At 38.5% G+C, this 23,203-nt stretch overlaps 1 protein-coding gene across 1 annotated transcript in view; it reads right to left on the bottom strand.

Moving 5' to 3' along the window:
- Positions 1–2,970: 2,970 nt before the first annotated feature.
- LOC145775473 (cytosolic carboxypeptidase 1-like) overlaps positions 2,971–23,203 on the bottom strand; it is a 28,278-nt gene continuing 8,045 nt past the window's right edge. Inside the window, exons 11-25 of the mRNA XM_082586767.1 lie at positions 22,558–22,664; positions 16,428–16,550; positions 14,092–14,331; positions 13,529–13,709; positions 12,820–12,906; positions 12,288–12,450; positions 11,082–11,583; positions 10,496–10,652; positions 9,921–10,153; positions 9,355–9,520; positions 8,871–9,084; positions 8,373–8,494; positions 7,831–7,967; positions 7,292–7,488; positions 2,971–6,754 (exon numbers count right to left, since the gene is read on the bottom strand). Of these exons, the coding sequence (XP_082442893.1) occupies positions 5,989–6,754; positions 7,292–7,488; positions 7,831–7,967; positions 8,373–8,494; positions 8,871–9,084; positions 9,355–9,520; positions 9,921–10,153; positions 10,496–10,652; positions 11,082–11,583; positions 12,288–12,450; positions 12,820–12,906; positions 13,529–13,709; positions 14,092–14,331; positions 16,428–16,550; positions 22,558–22,664 (3,395 nt within the window). The 3' untranslated portion in view covers positions 2,971–5,988. The remainder of the gene's footprint in view (positions 6,755–7,291; positions 7,489–7,830; positions 7,968–8,372; positions 8,495–8,870; positions 9,085–9,354; positions 9,521–9,920; positions 10,154–10,495; positions 10,653–11,081; positions 11,584–12,287; positions 12,451–12,819; positions 12,907–13,528; positions 13,710–14,091; positions 14,332–16,427; positions 16,551–22,557; positions 22,665–23,203) is intronic.

The raw sequence follows: 23,203 nt of genomic DNA on the forward strand, positions 1-23,203 counted from the left end.
AACTCAGTCATTTTCAACTAGCAAACAAGTCCCTTCTTTAATAAATAATAGAAAGAACGGAGCTGGTGTACAAGTCCCCCCCCCACCACCACCCTTGGCAACTCATGACAAAGACAGGATTCAACCAAACATATAGGGTGAAACTAGTTTACTTTTGCTTTACTGTTCACACACTTCAATTCACGTGTTTTGGTCAATTTCTCTTTGTCATGAGTTGCCAAGGGTGGTGGGGGGGGGGAGGGACTTGTATACCAGCTCCCAAAGAACTCATTTGCTGGCAAGGTTTTTTACATTTTGAGCAGACGTTTCAATGAAAAGTTTTGTCAGCTGTTAGTTTTCTATTTTACTTGGAAAGTTGATTGAGGGAAAAGCTCCATTGTTCTTTCAATCGCCACTGGCACAGCACTCGCCTTTCCTGATTACTGTACTTTGCGTTTGCAAAGCGTGCACTTGCCTTGTGACATTCTTTGTTCAATTAGTTATTCATTGACCAGTCACTGGGCACTGTTGGTGGATTAGTTAGTCGTGCCATTACTGCTTCTGTTAAGGCATGGGTTCGATTCCCGGTTGGGTTAAACAACAAATGGTACAACTTGTGCTCCTTCGACCTTTTTGAGTAAATCATTGAGCATTGCATGCTAAGACAATTATGAGCTTGATTGCCATTTCCAAACTGACAAGGGTCGCTTTCTTCATCTAAAACCAATAAGTGCTCAGATATTCCATGAACGTTGTTTCTCAGTATAACAAAGTTCCGACAATGGAAAAGTAAGCGTCATTGTTTTCTAAACCGCAACTTAACTTTTGCTGAAGTACAACTTGATGAGCTGGCAATGTAGAGAATACAATGCGCCTTAGACATTTAGACAATGAGCTGCAAGACCAGCGAAATAAAGTTGTCTGTTTGTAGATTTGCTGCATGCAGACGATGAATCACTGCAAATAAGAATATGATGCCATTTCTGTAAAAAAACACTTCACCAATTCAGGTTTCCGAGTGTTTGGCGAAACAATACCTCTTTAGGATAAAAAAACATTTTGCATCGCACGCGTTATGGTACTTTGCCTAGATATAGCTTTGTCCGAAATATATGGCTAATTCAGGTATGGTTGTCCTCACCCAACCAGCTGAAACGCAACTACAGTATGTATGTTCCATTGTCTGTAGCCTGCAGACGTTGAATGGATACAAAAAGGACGAACTTTGCCAATCGAAATGTCTCCACTGCCATAAACGTTTGTTGATGTTAAATTAATGTAAAAAGTGCACATTTCGCTTGCTCAGTTAGGCTCACTAATTTTCAGGTTAGTCAATTTGTTTATCACAACTCGAGGATGCAATTAATGACTGCACAATTACTCCTTCGTGAATAGGCTGATAGCTCAAGCTCACAACAGCTGCTGCGCAGTGCGCACTGTTTATCACAATCGATCGCCGATCTAGGGTGACCTACAATGTCGCATTACGGATGTCATTAGCTGTTTAGCGGTGAGTTGAGTATGAAATGAACGTATACGTATGCACAGTTGCACACCACCCAGAGAGTGGGACGATAAACAAAGTGTTGCCAGGTACTTTTCAATTTTTAATCCAAATATTTTTCTCCAATCAAATATAATCGAATCAATATAAGCCAATGCTTGTCTGTTAAGGTAGCCACTTTAACAAGTAGAAATTCTGCCACTGAAATTGATCAGAATGAAACCGCCAACCAATCAGAACATGTTATAAGAGGCTACCGTCCAATTGTGACCTTTCTAGCAATCAGCCAGAGAGTTAATGCTTGTTTTGAACTTTATTTGGTAATTACAGAAGAAAAAAGAGCAATAGCAGTGGTCAGTGGTGGGAATCGAACCCGCGTCAATGAAATAACTACTTTCTAGCCCTAACCCCTAAGCCAATCAGCTGACAGAAAATCCATCACTTGATTTGCTTTGTATCATCTTCTTTTCGCTCTTTTTCACGTCATAGAAAACGTAGCTTATGATTGGTTGGCGGTGCATTCTAGTCAATTGCAGTGGCAGAATTTTTCTTTGTTAAAGTGGCTACCGTCTGTTAAATGAGCCAATAATTTGTTAAATCGCGCAAATTAACGCAAAGATACGTCTTATGCATACCAACGCGTGTGAGTAAACTGCAGACTACTTCGCCCAGTAGGCCTACGCTATTGATTAGAACTTACCGTAGATTTAAGAGTAGGCTACTCAAAACAAGTATAGGCTCAATGTCCATGCGATGTTTAATAATATATGCCAACAAAATCTGAAAAAGTAGGCTGTGTTCAGATTAGCCTAATGTGGTAGGTCGTGTGAAGAAGAAATAAAGCATTACTTTCTATCTTTGCGCTTAAATTGGAGGATTTTTTTCTAAAGTCAATGTATCACTTAAAACTTCATATATTTAAATACTATTTGTAAAATTTTCACACTCAGGTTCACTTTCGATACTTTTGGAGTCATGGGCTTGATATTGAAAGGGTCCGTCGCAACCCAAAGATTGAGAAGCACTGAACTTATGGCGTGTGCATCGACGACTTTGAAGCTGTGCTTGTGGAGCTGGTCTTCGGCTATCGTGACATTTCGCTATAGCGACATTTGTTCGAAGGTCCTTCAGGTGTCACTATATAGGTGATTTCTGCTGTACCATGTAGCTAAACCCACGAGCATGTGGCTTTCTCTGGCGAACCATCTTGCTGCGGAACAACTGACCAAACGAACATAGCTCGTGTCTCACTTAAAGAGCATATTTAGTATATTCCACTGGAGGAGAGCGCTGTGAGGTTTAGCGTTTTAGAATACGCGTAGTTTTTACTTAACCTACTTTTGGTTGGCCCACCAGACTGACAGTGCAAATTTGAAAATTACTATTTCAACTATTGAATTAAATTTAAAATTTTCCGCAGACCATCAACGAGCAGTTTCACTTAGTCTTATTGCAGCTGTAGATCTCAAAAACATAGACGTATTTTGAAAAATGTTGTAATTGCTATACTGAACGATTAAAATAGACACCACAGAAAGCAAGCTTGCTATTACAAGAAACAACCACATTCAAATAACGCTGATAAGTAACATCACAGAATGTTTAAAACAAATATTGCTACACGTTTCATAAGCAAAAGTAGTCTAGTTTTCACAACAATTCAGCCAAAGACCAATTAGCCTACGTGTTTGACCAAACGATGTGAGTTTGACAATTCGTCGCAGGGGTGACTCGATGACAATTTCAGAGATGTCTTGTAGTTTGTAGATTAGCTTTGATTTCTAACTAGAACAACACTAAAATAGCCAACGTTGTTTGCATTAAATTGAAAAATTCCGCTTTAAAATAGAAAATGAACAACAACATAATATAATCTATGTGCTAGGCACAGTCGCTAAGTGTGACAAAAAAAAGGTAAAAAAAACTTTATGTTTTGGAGTAGGCGACCGCTGTATCACCTCAGTTTGGATCTGCACCTGATTCCTTGTTGAAATGATGAACTCCGATTGCCAATGTGGAGCCCATTGAAAAGGTGCGGTTTGCACAGTTTACAACATAAAAAAAATATTTGTAAAAAATTGTGGCAAATTTGCGTCTGTAAGTAGAAAATGAGCGCATTTTATGCTCATGCTGACTTTTCACCATACAAATCAATGGTGGTGATTATGCAGCTGGTGGTGAAATAATACACGAAGCAGATAAAGCAATATATACCAGACAGCAAATCAACTGTTTTGTTTACATTGATTTAACATCTGTAGACGTTGAATCAAGCTGATTTGCTGGATTTGCTGTCTGGGTAATTATGATACCACAGTAACGACATACAGCGGCCAATCAACACTACATTGGGGTTAGAGCATTGTACACAGCACCGACAGAGGAATCAACGAGGGAATACCAGTGTTGCCATTATAATTGTAATCTCTTTCGTCATCACTACAATTTTAAACTCTTGTTTTGAGAGAGCGGAGTGTTTTTTTGTAAGATCCTAGATAGACAAGGGAACAAGTTACGCTGAAACCCATTCAAATGAAGACTGGGTCTATCACGTGGTATTGAAATGCTGGGCGCAAGTTATCAGAGAAAGTTGTGAACCCCAGCGTTGGCAGGGGTCAAAGAACTGGAAATTTTGGAAGGACCCAAGATGCAACAAAAACGCCGCTTTCTTATTTCCCTGACGTGGTTGTTTTATGGAACTCATACACAAAACAACGTAATTGTAAGAAGCCGTGCCAGCGGGACCGGCAACATCGCACATCGTAAATAACTCACTTTAATGAAAAGGCAACCTCAAATTATATCGAATAAACGTGACTTACAAAGCATAGTGTCCCAAAAAAATGATGCAGACAGAAATGCTTTAACTGATCATAATAACACAGATGCAAACAGAAGATTTTCGTATTTTCAATTTCTTTCTCACATTCATAATACATTGAAATGTCACTTTAAAGAAAGAATAATGTTTTGACAACGTTACAGGAGCAACTGCAAGTAATAATTTCGTCATTTGACTAACTATTTTGAAAAGGCGATTTAATGATCGATAAAGCAGCCAGCACCGTTTCTCTCTTCAGAATAAAGCATCAAAAACGTCTCAAAAATAGTTTCATGCTTGCCATACCCCCTTCCGCCTGGAACTGGAATCGAACCATAAACCATAGTTAAATGTAAAAAAGCCAAAACCTTGTTGGTACATTGAATATATGCAAGTTTATGCGGCATCACAATGATCAATTGTTACAAATAAGTTACACACAAGCAACGTACTGTGTACACCACCAGGTGTTGCCCACCGCGAAACATACCAAGAACGCAGCAGAGGATGCAGGTGAAGTTTTGAAGAAACGAGTAGAATATTTATTTTTAAAGCTTAAAGTCGGTTAACAAAAACCTCTTATTTATTTGTAAGGTTTTATTAAAATTTATAATCACGTTTTACTAGATTTTTTTTCATATGTAGATGTTTTCAACTTTGGTCATTAAAGGTGATTTAAAATTGAGTATCGGGATTCTTTGGCTTACACTTAGGTAAAAAAAAAAGCGGAGACCCCATTAGAACCGTGCACCGATTGCTCATTTTACCTTTCTTCGCCTTGTAGTGATAAATCTCTACTTATACTATTGAACAGGATTCTGTTACAGATTAGATGCTATCCTTAATTAAATCTCAAGAAAACCTAAAAGGAATCCGTACAACTAAAATTATGATTAAATTAAAACCATAGTTCACATTTTACGTAGAAAAGTACTACAGCTTTTCAAACTACACAATATAAAAAATGCGAGTTTTCCTTTTTGATAAAGAAACAGAAAAAAATCGTTGGAAAAAATTTTTGCAGCAAAATGCGCTAAAACTGCTTACAGTTGAAACAAATACTTGGTGTATAATGAAACGAGTAGTGTAGAGAACGTATAAATAAAAAGTATCAAATCGCAACAAATATAATGTCTTATACGTGTGATAATAGTAGTTTTACATAAGTCATGGCTACAATGGATGTCAATATACCAAGGATATGTTTCCGTTGTGCTGGAACATGTTTACACACAAAATCAGAGCATTACAACGTACAGGAGTAACAGTGAGTAAGAAACGTGTTTTGGCAAAGATGTATTCACTGTGTAATATGCTGCTTGCATACAAGTAATCCTTATTACAAACCCCTATTTTATATTGATTCAACGTTAGATAACGTATAATAAATTCGGTATTGCTGTCCAAAGTCATCACTTTCTATAAACATTAAACAATAAGCTGCATGCTGTGGGTCGCAGTTAGGAATGTCCTGCACCTCATCCATGACACAGTGAACGGAAGCTGGGAATGGTTGAGCGAAATTATTGTGATCAACAGTGGAAGCCGCTGATAATGATTTAAGGAATTTTATTTCGCTGTGAACGTGGATGCAAAAAGGAATACGAAAATCAGTGTCGGTGACATGTTAATCTAAAATTTGTTGCTTAACTCATACTGAGCAGCATTAGCCTTATTATTAGGATCACTGTAAGGATTCGTTTTCAGCTCTTACTTCATCAGTTCCTTCCTTTGACTGTCTTCTCAAACGTCTTCTTGCCCGAGCTGTCTTGGCTTCTTGTTTACTTTTAGAACTGCTAGATGGCGCTGCGGAGTCATCCAACGAGAAGCGATGATGCCGACTGGCCTTCCTCACCACCAAACCGGATTCAAATGGTCTCGGAGCAGTTCTCACCAAGTCCTCATCTTCAAAATCACAGTTAATCACTCTGCCAGACGCAGGTGACACTTTACCGGAAACGACCTCGAATGGCATCATGTTGTCGAGGTTACCTGAGGTCAAAGTTGAATCCAAGTCAGCAAAGGAGTCTTCGAGGCTGAAAAACGAAGTGTCACTCAAGAGTGACGGTCGTTTTGAGTCACTCGTGGACGACATGCTTGGCTGATCAGCGTCATAACGCCAAAATGACATATCACTCCCGCTTGTGTTGTCATACGTCGGGTCACGTGATTTCAAGGAAGACTGGAAGGAAAACTTTCTGCTTGCAGTTACGTGGACGTCGTAAGCTTCGTCCAGGGCCCCCCAAAGATCATCGTCTGGGGTCAACTCGGCGTCAGAGTTCACCGGACATCCGGGACTCATCAGCGCGGCGCGGTCTTCGGCGGCAGGATGTGACGTGGTTGGCATATTTTCGTCGTCAGAATCCAACACAGGCAGACTCCTCAATTTGTCCTTCGCCTTCAGATGCAGAAGAACTTCACAAAATTTCGAACCCATCGCCTCCATGTCGCTGGAAACAACAATAAACTTCAAGCAGCTGCATCGACAATACAAAGCAGAGCTGATAACTTTCCCTGATCGCGCAACCAATTGAAAGAAGGAAGCAAATAGAGAACACAGCATGCTACAAATGTAATGAAGTACAACTCCAAGGAGAATCTTAAAACAAAAGCAAATTAATTGTAAATGAAAGAAACAAATTCTAGTAAGAAATAGAATAGCTCTACCTGACTACCAGCAGTAGGCTAAGCAATACTCATTAGTACTACAAGTATTTCTACGTTTAATAAAAAATAAAGTAAAAAGCCGAAAATGAAGATACTAAACTCATGCTTAGCAAACGTTTTTAAAACAGTCTAGAAACCGTTTCTGAACATGAGCTTAATATCTTCATTTTGGCTTCATTTTTTGATAAGAGCAACAAGGCGTCCCAACTATCTTGCCTTTAAATATGTATTTTAATAAAACGGTTTAGCTTGCACGCTAAGTGAGTTTTCCAATAATCGCATTCCAACATTGAATTTCTTCCAAGATTGCTCTCACTCACCGTGTTCCGATCTGTTTGCCCCTGAGAGGCCCCTGGTCGCAGCCGCAGTAGGTGCTTTCCATGGTGTAGCTCCTGGCCACCCCTATCTCCTTCCAGACCACGACGCGAGCGGTGGATACTTTCGACTTCTCGACCACAAAGTTGCAGTTTTTGACAGAAAATGGCGACGCGAAATGCCCCAGCAACCTCGGCAAGCTCTGTGATGCAACAAACCAATTTGTAGAAATCTTGATCTTAAAACAATTGGAAAAATTTTATAAACTTAAAAATTGTGCTGCTAACAACAAACAGTCACATTTTAACAGATGTTATAAATCAGTGCTCCAACAGGTTGACAATGTTAACCGGACTACACAGTTTGGTGTAGTCTGATACTACGTGCAGTATTTTACTTGATTCGGTAAATGATGAGTGAGGCAACCAACAAGGAACGCTTGATTGGTCTGTGGTTTGTCCCCGTGATAAAATATAACAACAAATAAAATATAAAAAATATATAACAACATTCATTTGTCAGGTCCAGTGGTTAGTAAACTCACCTTATACCCAGCATCGTCTGGCCCATCAGCGACTGAGTGACTTTCACCGGCTGCTATCGACTCCTTCTTAGAGCAGCCATATAGAAACACGTTCATTCTCCGCGAGTGTCCGTGGTAGTCGCAGTAGACCAAAGGAGCTAAAATCAAGTTCACAAGCTTGGCTTTCATATATTCTAAGTATTATCTAGCAGCGGATACGGCATTGGCTTTCCAATAATCCAAACCTGGTTTGACAGCCAGCTTTAGCTGGTTGTTGATAAACACCGCTCATCTCAGAGTGTATTATTGAAATGAGGCCGAGAGCAAGAAACTGGCCATTCTACTCTGGTTGGTGCCGATGGCCTAAGGCCCTAGTGTGATGAGAACATCATCTTCTCATTTCTCAATGCTCAGAAACTGAGTATAGGACCATCGTTACTATTTTAACTAACAAATTTTTCTATTTTCAAACAATCATTGCCATTGACTCAACGTGGTAAGAATTTGTTGGCTACACGCAGACTGGGAACAACTGGTGTAGTGGGAATTAAGCAGTGTGGTACCTTTCTGAATTGATTGGAGATATTGAAGAAAACCCTTGGTGTGGTAGATAGTTGGGAACAGTTCCGAGTTGGGGTCGGACCAGGTCCGGTTCAGATCTTCCCCGCTCAGAGAACAGCGATGACTGGAAAGACAATTGTTGACGTTATGTTAAGGTTAAATTATGTTAATCCGATTATTTTTTCGGGCACATCAATGTAGGATAAACTAAACGTTCACTTTGAATTGTCGTTTTCTTTTATACAGTACTTTATCTTCAAAATAGTTTAGATATGTTCAACATGTTTCTGAAAACATTTGCACGTCCACTGGAAGCAAAAGTTATATAAGAATACAGAGCCATGGATGTAAGACGACAGTGCGGCCCAAATAGAAATGAAAAGCTGTACAGATCTTCGATGAAAAACATTCTATATCTTTTTAACGCTAACATATAATTATACATACATCTATCAATTTAGAACAAGAGAAAGAAGAACAAGAAAGTCTATCAATCTTACTGGCCGTTGATGACTCCATCTGGATTAAGCATAGGGATGACTTTAAAAATGTAAGATTTCCTAAGTTCATCAGCGACTGCTGCTAGCGATTCGTTTTCTCCGTCTTCACTTGGAGGAGGAGTCAGTAGAAGACGCAGAGTTCCTCTCATGGTCCAAGATGCATTCGACTCCCCAGGATGAACTCTCGCAGTGAGGAAGATGTAAGGACGTGATCCTGGGAAGAAGATACTGGTAGTCATTAATGATTTCAAATTTTCATCGCATGCGGTGGCCGCAAGGTTTTACCAACAGTGCTCCAATTATTTTGTCTTTATTTAAAGGTCTAGGTCTTACAGCAATGTAGAGAAGGCAATCCGCAAGATGAACTTCGTTGTTGTTTCCAAATTTTCTGGTAATATCGTTAGGTAACAGATTTTTATTTCCAAAACAAATCAAATGGACGATTGAAATGTTTGAAGGCTACATCTTTTTTCCAAGTACTCACTCATCTCTGCAGTAGCTTGCCTTTCAGAAATAGTGTCGTCGGATATTGGAGGAGCTGTGATGGTGAGGACAGGCACAGGATTTCCACCTAGTGTATGACAGAAGGTCTGTTGACGGACAAACATGGTCGAGGGGTCAACCTTCTCGGTGAAGTGCTGAAGATCCAGCTAAAAAACAATATGTTTACGTGACGTAGTCGAATGGAGACATCGGGGGCAGGAAAGTACAATGGACAGTTCATCCACAAACTTAGGAACTGTCTTAGCAAGAGACTAAATGCTAAGATAAAGTGCGTTGCGCTGCTGTAAGCTAACACAGCTTCAAATCAAAATTGATAAAAATAATAATCATCAAGCTTTTTTTTGCCCATTAGATAACACGCAGTATCACATATAAAACACAGCACAAAGCAGCGAAAGAACATGCAGTCATCGAGTCAGCTGCCCTCAGTATTTTGGCATTTCATTAAGTGTTTATGTGCTGCACATTCAGCCTTGTTTTGCTTATTTTCAACAGAAAACAAGCTAAAAATCACACTATCAAACTAATACCAATGCTTTGTCGTACTTGCAGTTTCGTGTACGTGTACGGATAGTGGTAAGCAAAGTAGCAAGTATCGTTGCTATGTTGGAAGACCACAGTGAAGGTCAGTGTGAAGTAGGTACGACTTTTCAGGCCACCGGCTGATGTGTAGTTTCGAAGAAAGTGGTTTCTATAGTAACACGTCTCTCTGCCAGCCCTGACCCAGTAGGGGCGGCCCAGTCCCGCCTCAGCCATCGAGTACATTACAGGCTGCATCCCTAGAAATAGAGAGCTCGTAGGAGAAGTGTTTTGCTTTACAAGGAATTCACAAAAGCCAAAAGTCACAAAAGCCAACAAATGCATTATTATTTCATCATCAATGGGGACAGCACCCCTTGAAGAAATACAACGTTGAAAAACTTAAAAATTATGTAATAGTAGCCTTCTTCAAACTCTTTAGTCTTCATTACTTTTTCTTGATAAAGTGAACATACTATTTATAGAGTAAAATCGATTCTTGACCTTAGAAAAGCAAAATCGATTCCTAACCATTAGATTATTACATAGCATGGTAACAATCCATCAGTTTAAAGTCATGTATGAAAATCAGTTCAAACTACCTTCATTAATGGCGCTTCCTTTCTTTTCGCAGTTGACAATATTAAACCGGTAATGCTTGCCTTTCTTCATCTGTGTGACGCCGAAGTAAAACCACTGAAAATGGTGGTTGCTGTTGCAATCTGGATTCAGTACAAGATCATATTCGTATTCTCGGACCTGAGCAAACAATAAAGATTGGTAGCCACAGTGTGCTAACTACTGAGTAGCCTAAGTCTTTCTGTGCGAATTTTCTCTCGCAAGTCCAAAGTATTGAAGGCTCTGCCGTCTACCGTAATGAGAAAGTAACTTAAATGAGACATTGTTCCATTGAGATAGTCAGCAGTCAAAGCGGTGATTAACTGAGAAAGCACAACAAACCATGCTCTAAGAATGTGCATGTTACAACTATTTACATATCATATATGCAAGAAATCAAAACAGTTATTTGAGTTTCGCATTCCAGACAGGTTTCTATTTGTAGTAAAATTCTGAAAAACCCCACTGATTAGCGATTATTTCAAACTAAAAGCATGATAAAGAAACTCCAAGATTTGCACCAAATCAACACATGTAAGCAAACTAGCAAGCAAAGTTTTCTTCTGTTACCTGGACAGCCGATCTCAGGTTCCCGCTTTCAAAACGTGAATCGAACTTGAGAGAATAACAAGAAGCTTCCGCTATGCTGGGGAGAACATTACTAGGATCCTTATCCGAAGGGCAACCCTCTGTTCCGTTTGAAAACGAATGATCGACGCCATTTTCTGAACTCTTCTTGTCCAAATAAACTCCAGGCCAAGTGTCGTCCGACACCGATGTCGATGATGATTCAAGATCGCGGATCGACGGGACATTGATCACTAACTTTTCTTCGATCCGTGTTTTACTTTGCGGCGTTTCTTCAGTGTTGCCAGGTTTGCTGGGAAGAGGATCGGACCGTTGTTTCGTCTCCGCGGGCTCGACGACGTCGCATTTCAACAACTGAGCGGTCTCGAACCGATACGCGACGCTGTCGACGACTTTCTGCTCATTCGAATAAACCAATTTGTTCATCAGCTTCTCGGGGAAAAGTGTTCGGGCGACATCTTCAAGCACCTTCGACTTAATCAACCTACAACAAGCAAGCACTGCATGATGGCAACTAGATATGTAGAATGTTTAGCATCAGTGCTTCAATAGCTCTTACTTTTAGCAGTAAATTGATAGGAAGTTACTAAATGCCAGGTCCACCAAATCAATCCTGACTTCCCATTAAATAAGAAACAAAATCAAACGTTGTGCACTCACAAACAATCATTAATCAAACGTAAAAAAACATCTTAAAGCCATTCTAATTGAAACGAAATGGTTAGAATGACTATGACAGACAACATCGCTGCACAACATTAACCCAGCCAGCTCTTCAGTTCTTTTTTACATTGATTTGACGACTGTAGTCGTTGCAATGTAAAAAAAAGTTTTGAGTGGGAGAAAATCGCTTAGCAATAGGCTGTTAAAGTCATCGTCATAATTTACAAGCTGTTGTAAGTCTACAAGGCAAGAAAAAGTAGATAAACTCATCGCAACACTGTGATAGTAGATGTAATTTACTAATTCGCTAAAATTATCAACGCGATAAGTTGGTTGACCTTGTTTAAATCGTGCTGCTGTTGTGCAATGTTTGCTTGATTCATTACAAGAGTGCAACCTTTAAAATTTCAAAAGATGCGTATACTGTATTTAAAGTAAAACGTCTAAATATCTTTCACTGCAAGAATACAGCTAAACCCTCTACCGCTGAAGCTAATGATGTGGATGTTGATATGACAAACCCACCTTTGGACTGACTTCTTATGTGCTTGGTGCTCTGATCGTCTGAGGGTCTTGCAACCCCACAAGTCAGCACCTGACAATGTGTTGGTTTGTTCCTTCGCTGATTTGGTCAAAGTTGCTAGCTTCTGGACCTGTTCGATGGTCGTCCTGTTGTCTGGGCCAATGTCTAAGAAAAAGTGACGCAACGCAGCTGAAGTGGCATACAGAGTTAAAAGTTAAATAAATTGTTTCATCGGCTCCAGCTCGCGTCCGAGCGTTGTTTTTGTCTTCAAGTTGGATTTGACTTTGGATGGTGATGTCGAATGTGGCTTTGTAGGCCTAGGAACGCTTAAAATCACATAATTTCACGTTGTCTTTATTTTACTGAACAATAACCAAGAAATACTGCAGCTTGAACGTTGATAAATTACCATAATGTTAATCCATGCGATGATATTTGGTTTCACATGATTGTGAGGCAACGAAGTAAACTTTATGCAAAGTTTAACCTTTCAAATCTACGAACACAAAGTTACAATTAAAAAAACAAACTTACTACTCAAGGCATCATTGCCATCGTAATGGAACGTTGAATTAGTTGTATGAGCAGTGTCGAACGGCCTCTCGAAGCTTGGTGGTTTATCTGTCAAGTCCAGGCCCGCTTTAGAGTACGCTTTGGCTTAGTAATTAATAAGGTCAAAGGCTCTAACTAAGAAGTAACGCTTTGTAGATACCGTTCTTGATGACAAGATTGTAAAACATAAATAAAATAAAGTAAGCCAGCAATCAGTATTTTTTACATCGTTACAACGTCTGCACTCTGCATTGTCACAACGGAACATTTCCGTAAGGCAGTGATTTTCAACCTTTTTGGTGGAAAGGAACCCAATGAAACATTCCAAAAGCTCGAGGCAGGGCTCGAGGAACCCCTGCAATAATTTAATTGCCTTATGCAAAAAACATCGTTTGATTAATAAGAACTCCTTGAAGCAAAGAAAACATGTTGAAAAAATTTGGCAGGAAAGCAAAAAGTTAAAGGTAATCGCACCACAAGAAAACAACGAAAATTCGGGACCGCAGCGACGTGTTAAAGTGTAGCAAATTTATTAATAGTGGCAAACCTAATCAACATTTGATTATATTTAAACAATATGCATATAATAATAAAATCGACTCTCGGATTTGAATGTAAACTTGGGGAACTCCTAGACTTACTGGCGGAACCCTGGTTGAAAACCACTGCCGTAAGATGACAAAATGCTTACCGTGTCCTGCCTTTTTCTTACTCCATGGTGTCGCCTCTTTCTGCTCATTGCCGCCCATCGTATAATCGTCTCCAGAGCTGTAGTTCATGGAGCTGGAATTGCTCGAAAGTCTGTTGGAGGAGCGAGGAGACAGTGACGAGGATATTGAACGGGAACTCCCAACGTCAGAGGAAGTCATTTTCTGACAATAACCAAATGTACTCAATTAAACTTGGTTTGGTAAGGTAGCGTCGATGCTATGGTGAATGGTGATGCTAAGCAATCGGCGTTGCACATATAACCAGATAAAAGCAACACAAAACAACCATTTTTGTTAGCCATATTTAGACAAGCCCCTAAGTTGACGATTTGAAAATAAGTTCATGGGAAAACAAGAAAGCAAATCTTCGTGTCCAACTTCGGGTATCTTCCCAAAGACCGAGCCGTATGCTCTCAAGTTGTATCGAACCAGTATCCTTTCGAGTGTCATGTCATAACTCTCACCAATTAGCTCGGCTGACATAACAGACATAAAAATAACTATACTGTTATTACTGTATAATGTATATACACCACGGTCTTACTTTTGATAATCCAACAATTTTCAATGCATCGAAGTTCATTGACGCTTTGGAAATGTTGCTTGAATCTGATCGTGAACTGTGAGCGCTGTGGTCAAGATGCGAACCCAGGGCAGAGGAACTGAAGCATGCGAGATTGGGGAGACTGTGGCGGACCTCCTTGAGTTTTGGGCCGGTGGATTGTTGCCGCTCAGCTTCCCCACTGGTGTGGGGGCGACTGCTAGTGTCAGGCTTGTAACTGGACTAAAGAAAAAGTATCAATTTGATAATTACAATTGATAGTCTTGGTTGCGTGAGAGGAACATTGAAACCATATTATGATACTAAAAGTTAGTTATTAGACAAAAAGAAATTACTTAAGAAAAAATTCAAACCATTATAAAACGTTTCTTTAATTTTTCATGCCTGAGCTGTATTGGTAAAGCACAACATGGCTCTGATTTCAAGAATGATCAATTTAACATTTGGGTCATTCCATGCCAAACGGGTTACACCATATGTCATAGATTTTATCGAAATTTGGCATACTTGTAGATGTCAAAGAAATATTAAGAGTGCAAAAAAGTAGAGTTATGGTCATTAGAAAAATCACCATTTTTGCCTGTTCCGCTTCAGTGATTTTGTCCAATTTCTTATTATCTTTCTAATTTCTTAACCTGTGATCAAACAAAATGGCTGAAAATTACTAGACAGACATTTTAAGACCCAAGGAATCCAAAAATGTAAATTAAAACGTTGACAGAGAACTTCTTGATATGATTATAAAGGTTTCACTTTGCTACATGTATTTTTTGGAGGCCAAACTTTGGGGGCCTATAAAAAAAATGGGTCTAAAAATTAAGAACTGAAATTCACATATTTTATACTTATATCAATACTCTTTCATGTCAAATAAAAAATATGAATTAATTTTGATAACTACTATGATAAAAGCTAAATTTTCTGACATGCAAATTTTGTATTTTTTACACTCAATGTTCAAGATTTTTGTTTATGACGTCACAATTTACATTATTGCTTGTTGATGACATCACAATTTACATATTGTTTTTCATCACAATTGTTATGTAGCTCATGAATGAATTGAATGCTGGTAATGCATTTAGGTTTAGTGTTCAATTTTAGGTTGTCCTATTAGTACTACATTAGTTTTACTTCTACAATAACACAATTATTCATAACAGCAATTCGATATTGCAAAAAAATGGAGAAATTGTGCCATAAAATTCACTTTGCTAGAAGCAGTGGGTTTGTGGACATTGGTGGACTTGCAGAAACAGATGAACATGTTTGTTATGAACATTGACATTTCTCTGCTTCAAGGAGATAGATGGGCTTTGAACACTTGAACAGTGGGAAAAGTATATTTCCTGGTTGCAAGATCTGTCGAGCATGTTAGGAATAATACATTACTAATAGTAATAGGACAACCTAAAATTGAAATCACAATTAAAAGAGTACGGTAATTAACTCTACAAGTTACCACTAATATTACTATGGTGCATGGCCTACAACACTAAACCTAAGTGCATTATATACCAGCATTCAATTCATTGATGATCTACATAACAATTGTCATGACAAACAATATGTAAATTGTGATGTCATCAACAAGCAATAATGGAAATTGTGATGTCATACACAAAAATCTTGTACAATGAGTGTTAAAAAGTACAAAATTTGCAAGTCAGAAAATTTAGCTTTTATCATAGTAGTTATCAAAATTAATTCATATTTTTTATTTGACATGAAAAAGTAATGGTATAAGTATAAAATATGAGAATTTCAGTTCTTAATTTTTATACCCATTTTTTTTATAGGCCCCCAAAGTTTGGCCTCCGAAAAATGCATGTATCAAATTGAAACCTCTATAATCATATCAAGAAGTTCTCTGACGACTTTTTAATCTATATTTTTGGATTCCTTGGGTCTTAAAATGTCTGTCTAGCAATTTTCAGCCATATTGTATGATCGTTGGTTAAGAAATTAGAAATATGACAAGAAATTGGACAAAATCGCTAAAGCGGAACAGGCAAAAATGGTGATTTTTCTAACGACCATAACTCCACCAATGTATAAAATTTTTCAAATTTTTTTTTTGCGTTCTTAATATTTCTTTGACATCTACAAGTATGCCAAATTTCAATAAAATCTATGACATGTGGTGTAATTTTTCCAAAAAATTTGCTCATTTGGCATGGAATGACCCATTTCGCAAAATTAGCTTTCAATCGAATATCAACTTATTAATCTATAAATTAAAACCAAATGAATGTAGCCCTCCACAAACACAGCATGGATAGAAGATTGTCATGCTTGACTAGATATGAGGTACCTACCGAAAGTTGAAATAATTCTGGAAAGAATGTCTCGTACATTTTCAAGTCATCGATAGATCGCTGAACTATCTTTGATTTACTTGAGTCTTTAGAACTGTCACTGGACACAGAGCCTTTTGATATCTGAATACATAAATATCTTCACAATGAAGATTTTAACGACCTGTATTAGCCTGATGCTGCGAGTTCGCTGTGGTAGTAGCGAATTGCACTAGCTTTCGGAACACAGTTCTCTAGTCATGTGCGATGACGAATGGGTGTTGACTGTTGAAGTCAATGAGTGGTTCTTTAGTTTAATGCAGCTGTTTTGTTTGGCTTGAGGCTGCAGGCTGTGAGTTTCTGTGTTGTTAGGCATTATTGCTGTGAAATTTTGTTGAATCAGTTGATTAAGTAGGGGGGGGACTTAGACCAAAAGTTATGCTCTAACCCCCTGAAAATATGGAGAAACATGTAAAAACACCAACCATCTTACTTTTAACGCGTAAAAATAACGTTTACCCCCTTGAACATAGGGGTTGAAAGTTTTGGAATTTTTCAAAATTTTTACTGTTTGTGGTACGTAAACAGTGACTAAACACTACTTTTTTGATTCAGTCACAATTGTTGTGATTGCTTCACTGAAGTCTTCCATTGTCACATCAGTCTTTGATACAATATTTTCAAGGTATAGTTTCAAGTTTGTTATGTATGTGTGAAGTGGAAGCTTCTTGTGTCCTTTTTTCAGCTTAAAAATATCGCTAGTTTTGGGAATGGATAACGATGTGTCCCTGGCGTAACGTATTTCTCTGTACAATCTGTCTGTCTTGGTCCTTTCTGCTTGAATTGAATTTGCGTAATTGTCGAGCTCCATTGGTGAAGTAAACGGTCCACCTAAGGATTTGAGAGCTGCAAGATCTTTTTGGCGTCTTTGGTCTAGTGCAATATTAGCGGACATTTTGTTTTCTGATATCGTTTTCTGCAAGTTATCTTGAAGTTTTCTCCACTCTAGGTGCAATTCAGGAATAAGGATGGTTTTTTTGGTATAACTTTTGAAAGATCCAGAAGGCATACTTTCAATTAGATCTTGGGATTTATTTTTTACTTGTGATGAAGAGGCTGCTGGTAGTTCTCTGGCCCCTCTGCGAGATAGTTCATAGTTAATGAACCCAACACTTCTCTCAGAGTCAATGTTGTGGATAGGCACTTTTTCCAGTTTTTCCTGATCCATGTGGGCTAAGGATATATTTGCCTTTGGGTTATGATCTCCGAATCCAAAAATGTTTCCTTTTTGTCTTTGGAATGCTTCAGCGATAGTTGGAAGAAGAACTTGTAACATGCTTTTAAGTTGTGCTTTGTATGTGGATGTCACTTGTGCAATGCTTGCACATATTTCTGGGCTGTACTTTGTGGCATGAAAACGATCGGATGACACGAATTGGAATGCAGGGTTATCAAGATCGAATAGCTTTTCAGGATTTGTGTTGTTCAGATCCTCATAAAGTTGATGGAATGCAGGTGTTAGTTTAGAGTATGTGGTAGTTTGGGACAGAGTGAGTGACAAAAAAGGTTCAACCAGGTGTAAACCCAGAAGAGCTCCAATACAAAACATAACCTCTAAAAATTCGATGTCAAGGAAAGACCTAACAATGCATGCTAGCTGATTTAAAACATGACAAAATTTACGCAAAAAATCAGCTACGTCTTCCATATGATACAATACAATAGCGCAGGACAAAGTCAAACGATTAAATCTTTCATCTTTGAGGCTTACTGATAGATTTTTCCTTGGGGCAATGTGAAGGTCAAAGTCTCTGGCTTTATTCCATGGTTTGTGATCAAAATCATGATTAATTAGCCTTGTTATGCAATTAAGAGCTTGTTCAGTGACACTTCTTGCTGATGAGGTTGCATTAACAAGAAAGTTTGCATAAATTTTGTCTTTTCCAATTGCGTTTTCCAAACTTGCCCAGTGCTTACTTATTTCACGATTGAACATCAAGCTTGGATGAACATTGCAGAAGACATGATCTGGTAGTTTTTTTGTTTGAAACTTTTCAGCCACTAAGTGGTCCACTTGAAAATTATGTGAAGTTTGATCAGTCAACACAAAGTCAATCTTTTCATATATATCTTTAGCCTCCACATCACTAGCCACAGAGAGGATCCGTAGTGTATTCATTTTCAAGTCTGCCAAATTAGCTCTGCTTTCTGAAACAATGGACAAGGTAGGCAGTGCTCTATATTTTCCATTTATTATTATTCCCTGTACAATGAAAGAACCAGCTCCTTGTTTTTTTGATCCGTCATTAGCATATGTAATGGCTGCATTATTCTCAGAAAACATAATTTCTTGAACAATGGAATCAAGAGCCATTGTTTCGATGCTTTTGCCGGTTTTCCTTATAATATGTCTGTCCGGCAAAGTGTCCAAATCGAGTTGATCCGGGTCACTACCATGAAACTTCCAAGTTCTTCCAAACATCTTGTTTGCTGTTTCCACGATAGCTGCTTCTGCTTGGAGCTGAGACATATGATAAACACTTTTTAGTTTGTCCAAGGTTTCATAAAATTCACTGCGAACATTTCGCAAAGTAAGTCGAACATGCTGGTATTGCTTTGCCATAGTGTCATCAACCACATGATTAATAGCTACTTTCCTCCTCTTTGGCTTAGGCTCTTCATCATCAGTTGGAGTGTCGTCTGAAGTGACCTCAACACAGCACTAGATTGTTCAGAGTCTGAAAGCATCTCATTTAATTCAGTTAAACCTTCATTATATTCTTCCGTGATTCTTTTTTCGGAGCACCTCAATCGTTCAAGAGCATGAAGATCTTGCTTTCGCCTTTCCATTGTTTTACACCACTGTTTGTCAATGTAATCCTCACAATACATTTTTCGTTCTGAGCGTTGATCTTTCAGAAAGTCCCATTCCATACTGGTCATCGTTACTCCATGGAGAGCTTCAAGTTTTTTTCTTTGAACGTTATTTTCACAAAATATATCAAAAACACCACTGGACCTGTCATTGAAGTCATTCACTCGTTTCTGATGCCGATTGTTTTGACGAGATTTTCTTATTCTCAAAAGATACATAAATTCATCATAAATTTTAACAACACGATTTTTAATTGCAATAGTGGAAACTGTATACAAATTGCAGAACAACCAATGTTCTTGCAACATCATTGCTATCATACCAGCAGCATCCAATTTACTTCTCTCATTTGCACCTGCTCTCTTAGGCTGTAACAAGTACAACATATTTTCAAGGACTGCCTTTTCTACAGGAAGGGTTCCTGCTGGAAAGCCAGCTGCTTCAGTGTAAACAACATCACCTAATTTCTTTTTTGCTTTGGACCGAGTTTCAAAAGCAGACATTATTAGGTGTAAATAGACCGCTAACTGCCCAAAGGGGATAATAGTACACTTTCAGATTTCTGTATCTTCAATATAATATAGGTTTATAGTACATCTGAAAAACAATAAAAATCAATGTTTGCTCTGGGTCTGTTTTGGTTATGGTATACTTGACTGCAATATTACAACACACCATCAAGGTGTTGGCCAAACAAAAGTCGTTTCAAAGAGCAAATTAAACCTTATCCTCAAAATAAATCAAAAAATCCAAATAAGGTTAAGGGGCAGTGGCCCCTGCTCCATCCCTCTCTACACCATAGTAAAACTCTGTAGATTTAAAACTGAACCAAAATAATCATTTTATTGCAACTATTGTACTGATAGTCACCAATGGCTAGGTTGGTTTCGCCACAAGCTATAGCCTAGTCTTCTACAAGATTGTAGGCTAAGAACTGTCAGGCATTAGCCTAATATGGCCTACTACAACTTTGAATTGTATCTAAATCAGTACTCTCTTCTCCATTGGAAAGGCTTTATACTCATTGATCAGGCAATATTCCAATGTAAAGTAGCCTAGTTGCCTTGCACTATCACTCATGCTAACGTGTACAAACAATCAAAAGGCACATGCTTTTATGACATAGGCCTAGTCTCCAAAGCAGAACACATGTTGCCATTCACAAAAAAAAAATACTATTTTTTAACTTAAATTCAATAAAGTGTGTCACTAAACAACTAAAATATCTTTCTACATACTGGTAAATTATCAAAAACTGCTTAAAACTACAAAGAAACAAGTTTTGCGAGATAAAATGTGTTAAGACTTGATCGTATTGCTTTATATGGCAACACTGCAAGAAAATATCCAAAATCTCAAAGTGGTCATCTTCAAGGGGTATGTTCAAGGGGGTAAACGATCTTCCAGAGGCATAAATTTGGGCTTGTTGGAGTTTTTATATCTCGGTCCATATTTTTAGCCCATTAGAGAACCGTTTTTCGCCAAAAAGCGTTCTAAGTCCCCCCCCCTATTAATAGATTAGGTTACATAGTTCTTTCCTTTCGGCACGGTTGTTGATTTTTGGATTCTGTCTACTCATGAAAATGGCCTCTTTGAAGCGCAATTGTACTGCGTCGTTTTCTCTGGAAATGATCGTAAATTCAAAGTCGCACGTTGTTGATGATCAAAGACTGCCCTTCAAAGACCACAAAAATCCGAATCTTGCCGGCTACAAAACTACCCACTACGGAACGACGACGTGTACCACCAAGAACTGTGTTTACAAGATCATATGCAAGAAATGCAGGGAAAGCTGCACAGGCAGCATGATATGCCCACTCCATTCCAGCCTGAAAGAACACCTTGGCTCAGATAAAAGTTTAGTTATTGATCATCAACAAGTGCAATTCGCTATTACCACAGCGAACTCGCAGCATCAGGTTAAAACATGTCGTTAAAATCTACATTGTGAAGTGAGCAACGATCATGCTGCTAAAAGCGAAACTCAATCAATTATATAAATATCTATTGCGCAAATGGCTATCGGCATTTTGCAAAGCGAAACAGGATTATAATGGCCCTCTTTCAACTCTCATCCAAAAGATTGTAACTATATTTCAGCTACAATAATACTGGTAGTGTATTGACAGTAGAAAAGGCGCATTTATTTAATCGATGGCATACTAAATCGCTTCTATACCAGAGAGTTAAGTTTAGCCGAGAACAGAATATACAATCTTTATTGTAGTACAACATAATTGAACTCAAAAAAAGAAAAATCATCATAGCACATGTTAGCATGGAATATCCAGTCCTTGGCGTTATTCAAACATTCCCAAGTCCATGTTCGTTTCAGAATCACACCAACAATTCCTTTTGAATTTAAAATCGACAAAGGCTGAACAAGAGGACAAGCAATAGCTTATAAGGTTTACATTTGATAAACCGCAGAATCAAAAAGCAAACACTCAAGCCATCAGATCATGGCTGCAGCTGCTCTAAATTGGATCTGTCGTTTTAACCAAGCCATTGTGGTAAGATGAACCCTTCAAACACAAAAATTTTGACCGTGCTACGCCAATCAAGATTGTGGCATGCAACTAACACATTGCTGCGATGTTCTACAACGCTACGATGATATAAGACCCAAAATTCATGTTTTGGTTTTAAAATCGCTTCAATTAAATCAATGCGTTTTAATTTATTAAAGACTGAAATAATGTTCGTCCTCAATGCAAACCTGCACCAATGCACCATGATGACTACGTTCTGGAACTAGGAAACTGGCACTCACTGAAATTAGGTTAAAGTTGGCAACTGGCTGTTTAGCTTTTAATGCTTCTTGCTGATTCACTATCAGAAAACCTGTCTACTGATTATCTCTCTCTCTCTTTCTATTTTGCTTTAAAAAAGCTTGGTCTTCATCCCTAAACCTCAGGGTCGACACTGTCGGCTGCATAGCCGAGTGGTGAGAGCCGTGGATGCACAACCGAAAGGGCGATGGTTCGACACTGCTCGGGCATGCTGCTGTGTCTCTGGCAGGGCACTTAGGCATGCCTAAAGGTGGACGTGAAGATTGGCTTCCTTGCCTTCCCATCCACTCAATCTAAATCTTCAACCACCGCGTGTAAGCCTGGATACGACGAACAACAAACAAACAGGGTCGACACTGATTATAATATCTGAATAGATAGGTACTGCGTACAGAGATCAAGCAAGCTGCTTTGTAGCCGCTCGTCGTCACGTTCAGTAGATACTTTTTTATAATACGGTTGAAAGCAACAAATTGTGTCTTACAGAGTTACAGGATCCTCTTCTCTTGGACTGGCTTGCCTCTCCTCCATCATCCAGGTCTTCTCCTGACAAGTTATCCTCGTTTTCCTCGAAATCATCGTCGCTTTCGTCTACGAACGTTGTGCAAACGTTAGCTGATAGTGGGATTATGCTGTTAATACCCAGACAGCAAAACCTTTCACTTTTACAGTGATTCATTTAACGTCCACAGACGTTGAATCAATGTAAAAGTGAAAGGTTTTGCTGTCTGGGTAACTGTATTGCACATTTACAAAAAATATGCAACCTAGAATACCTCAAACTTTGAGAAATGATGGAATACTTCAACAAGCAAACTAGCGTCGAAGATTGAAACAGTAGAGGTGAAAATAAAACTTTACATGCAAACAATGTTTTACTTCTGTGTAGAAACAGCGCAAAAGAAAATTGTCGCTAAACGAAAGCAGTATGTCCGTATGATGATTGCTCAAGCGTGACATGAGATTAAAAGTGACATTCACAGTTGGATTTCTGAAGTCCAATAATTCTAAACAACAATCCAGCTATACACAAATATTAAACTGCGTTTATCCAAGTTTATCTCATTGTACTGCGCAGACAGCCAAGACAGTAGTCTACAGACGTTGAATCAATGTAAAAATGACGACTT

Source organism: Aplidium turbinatum, chromosome 8 (assembly GCF_918807975.1).
Source record: "Aplidium turbinatum chromosome 8, kaAplTurb1.1, whole genome shotgun sequence".
NCBI classification, from domain to species: Eukaryota; Metazoa; Chordata; class Ascidiacea; order Aplousobranchia; family Polyclinidae; genus Aplidium; species Aplidium turbinatum.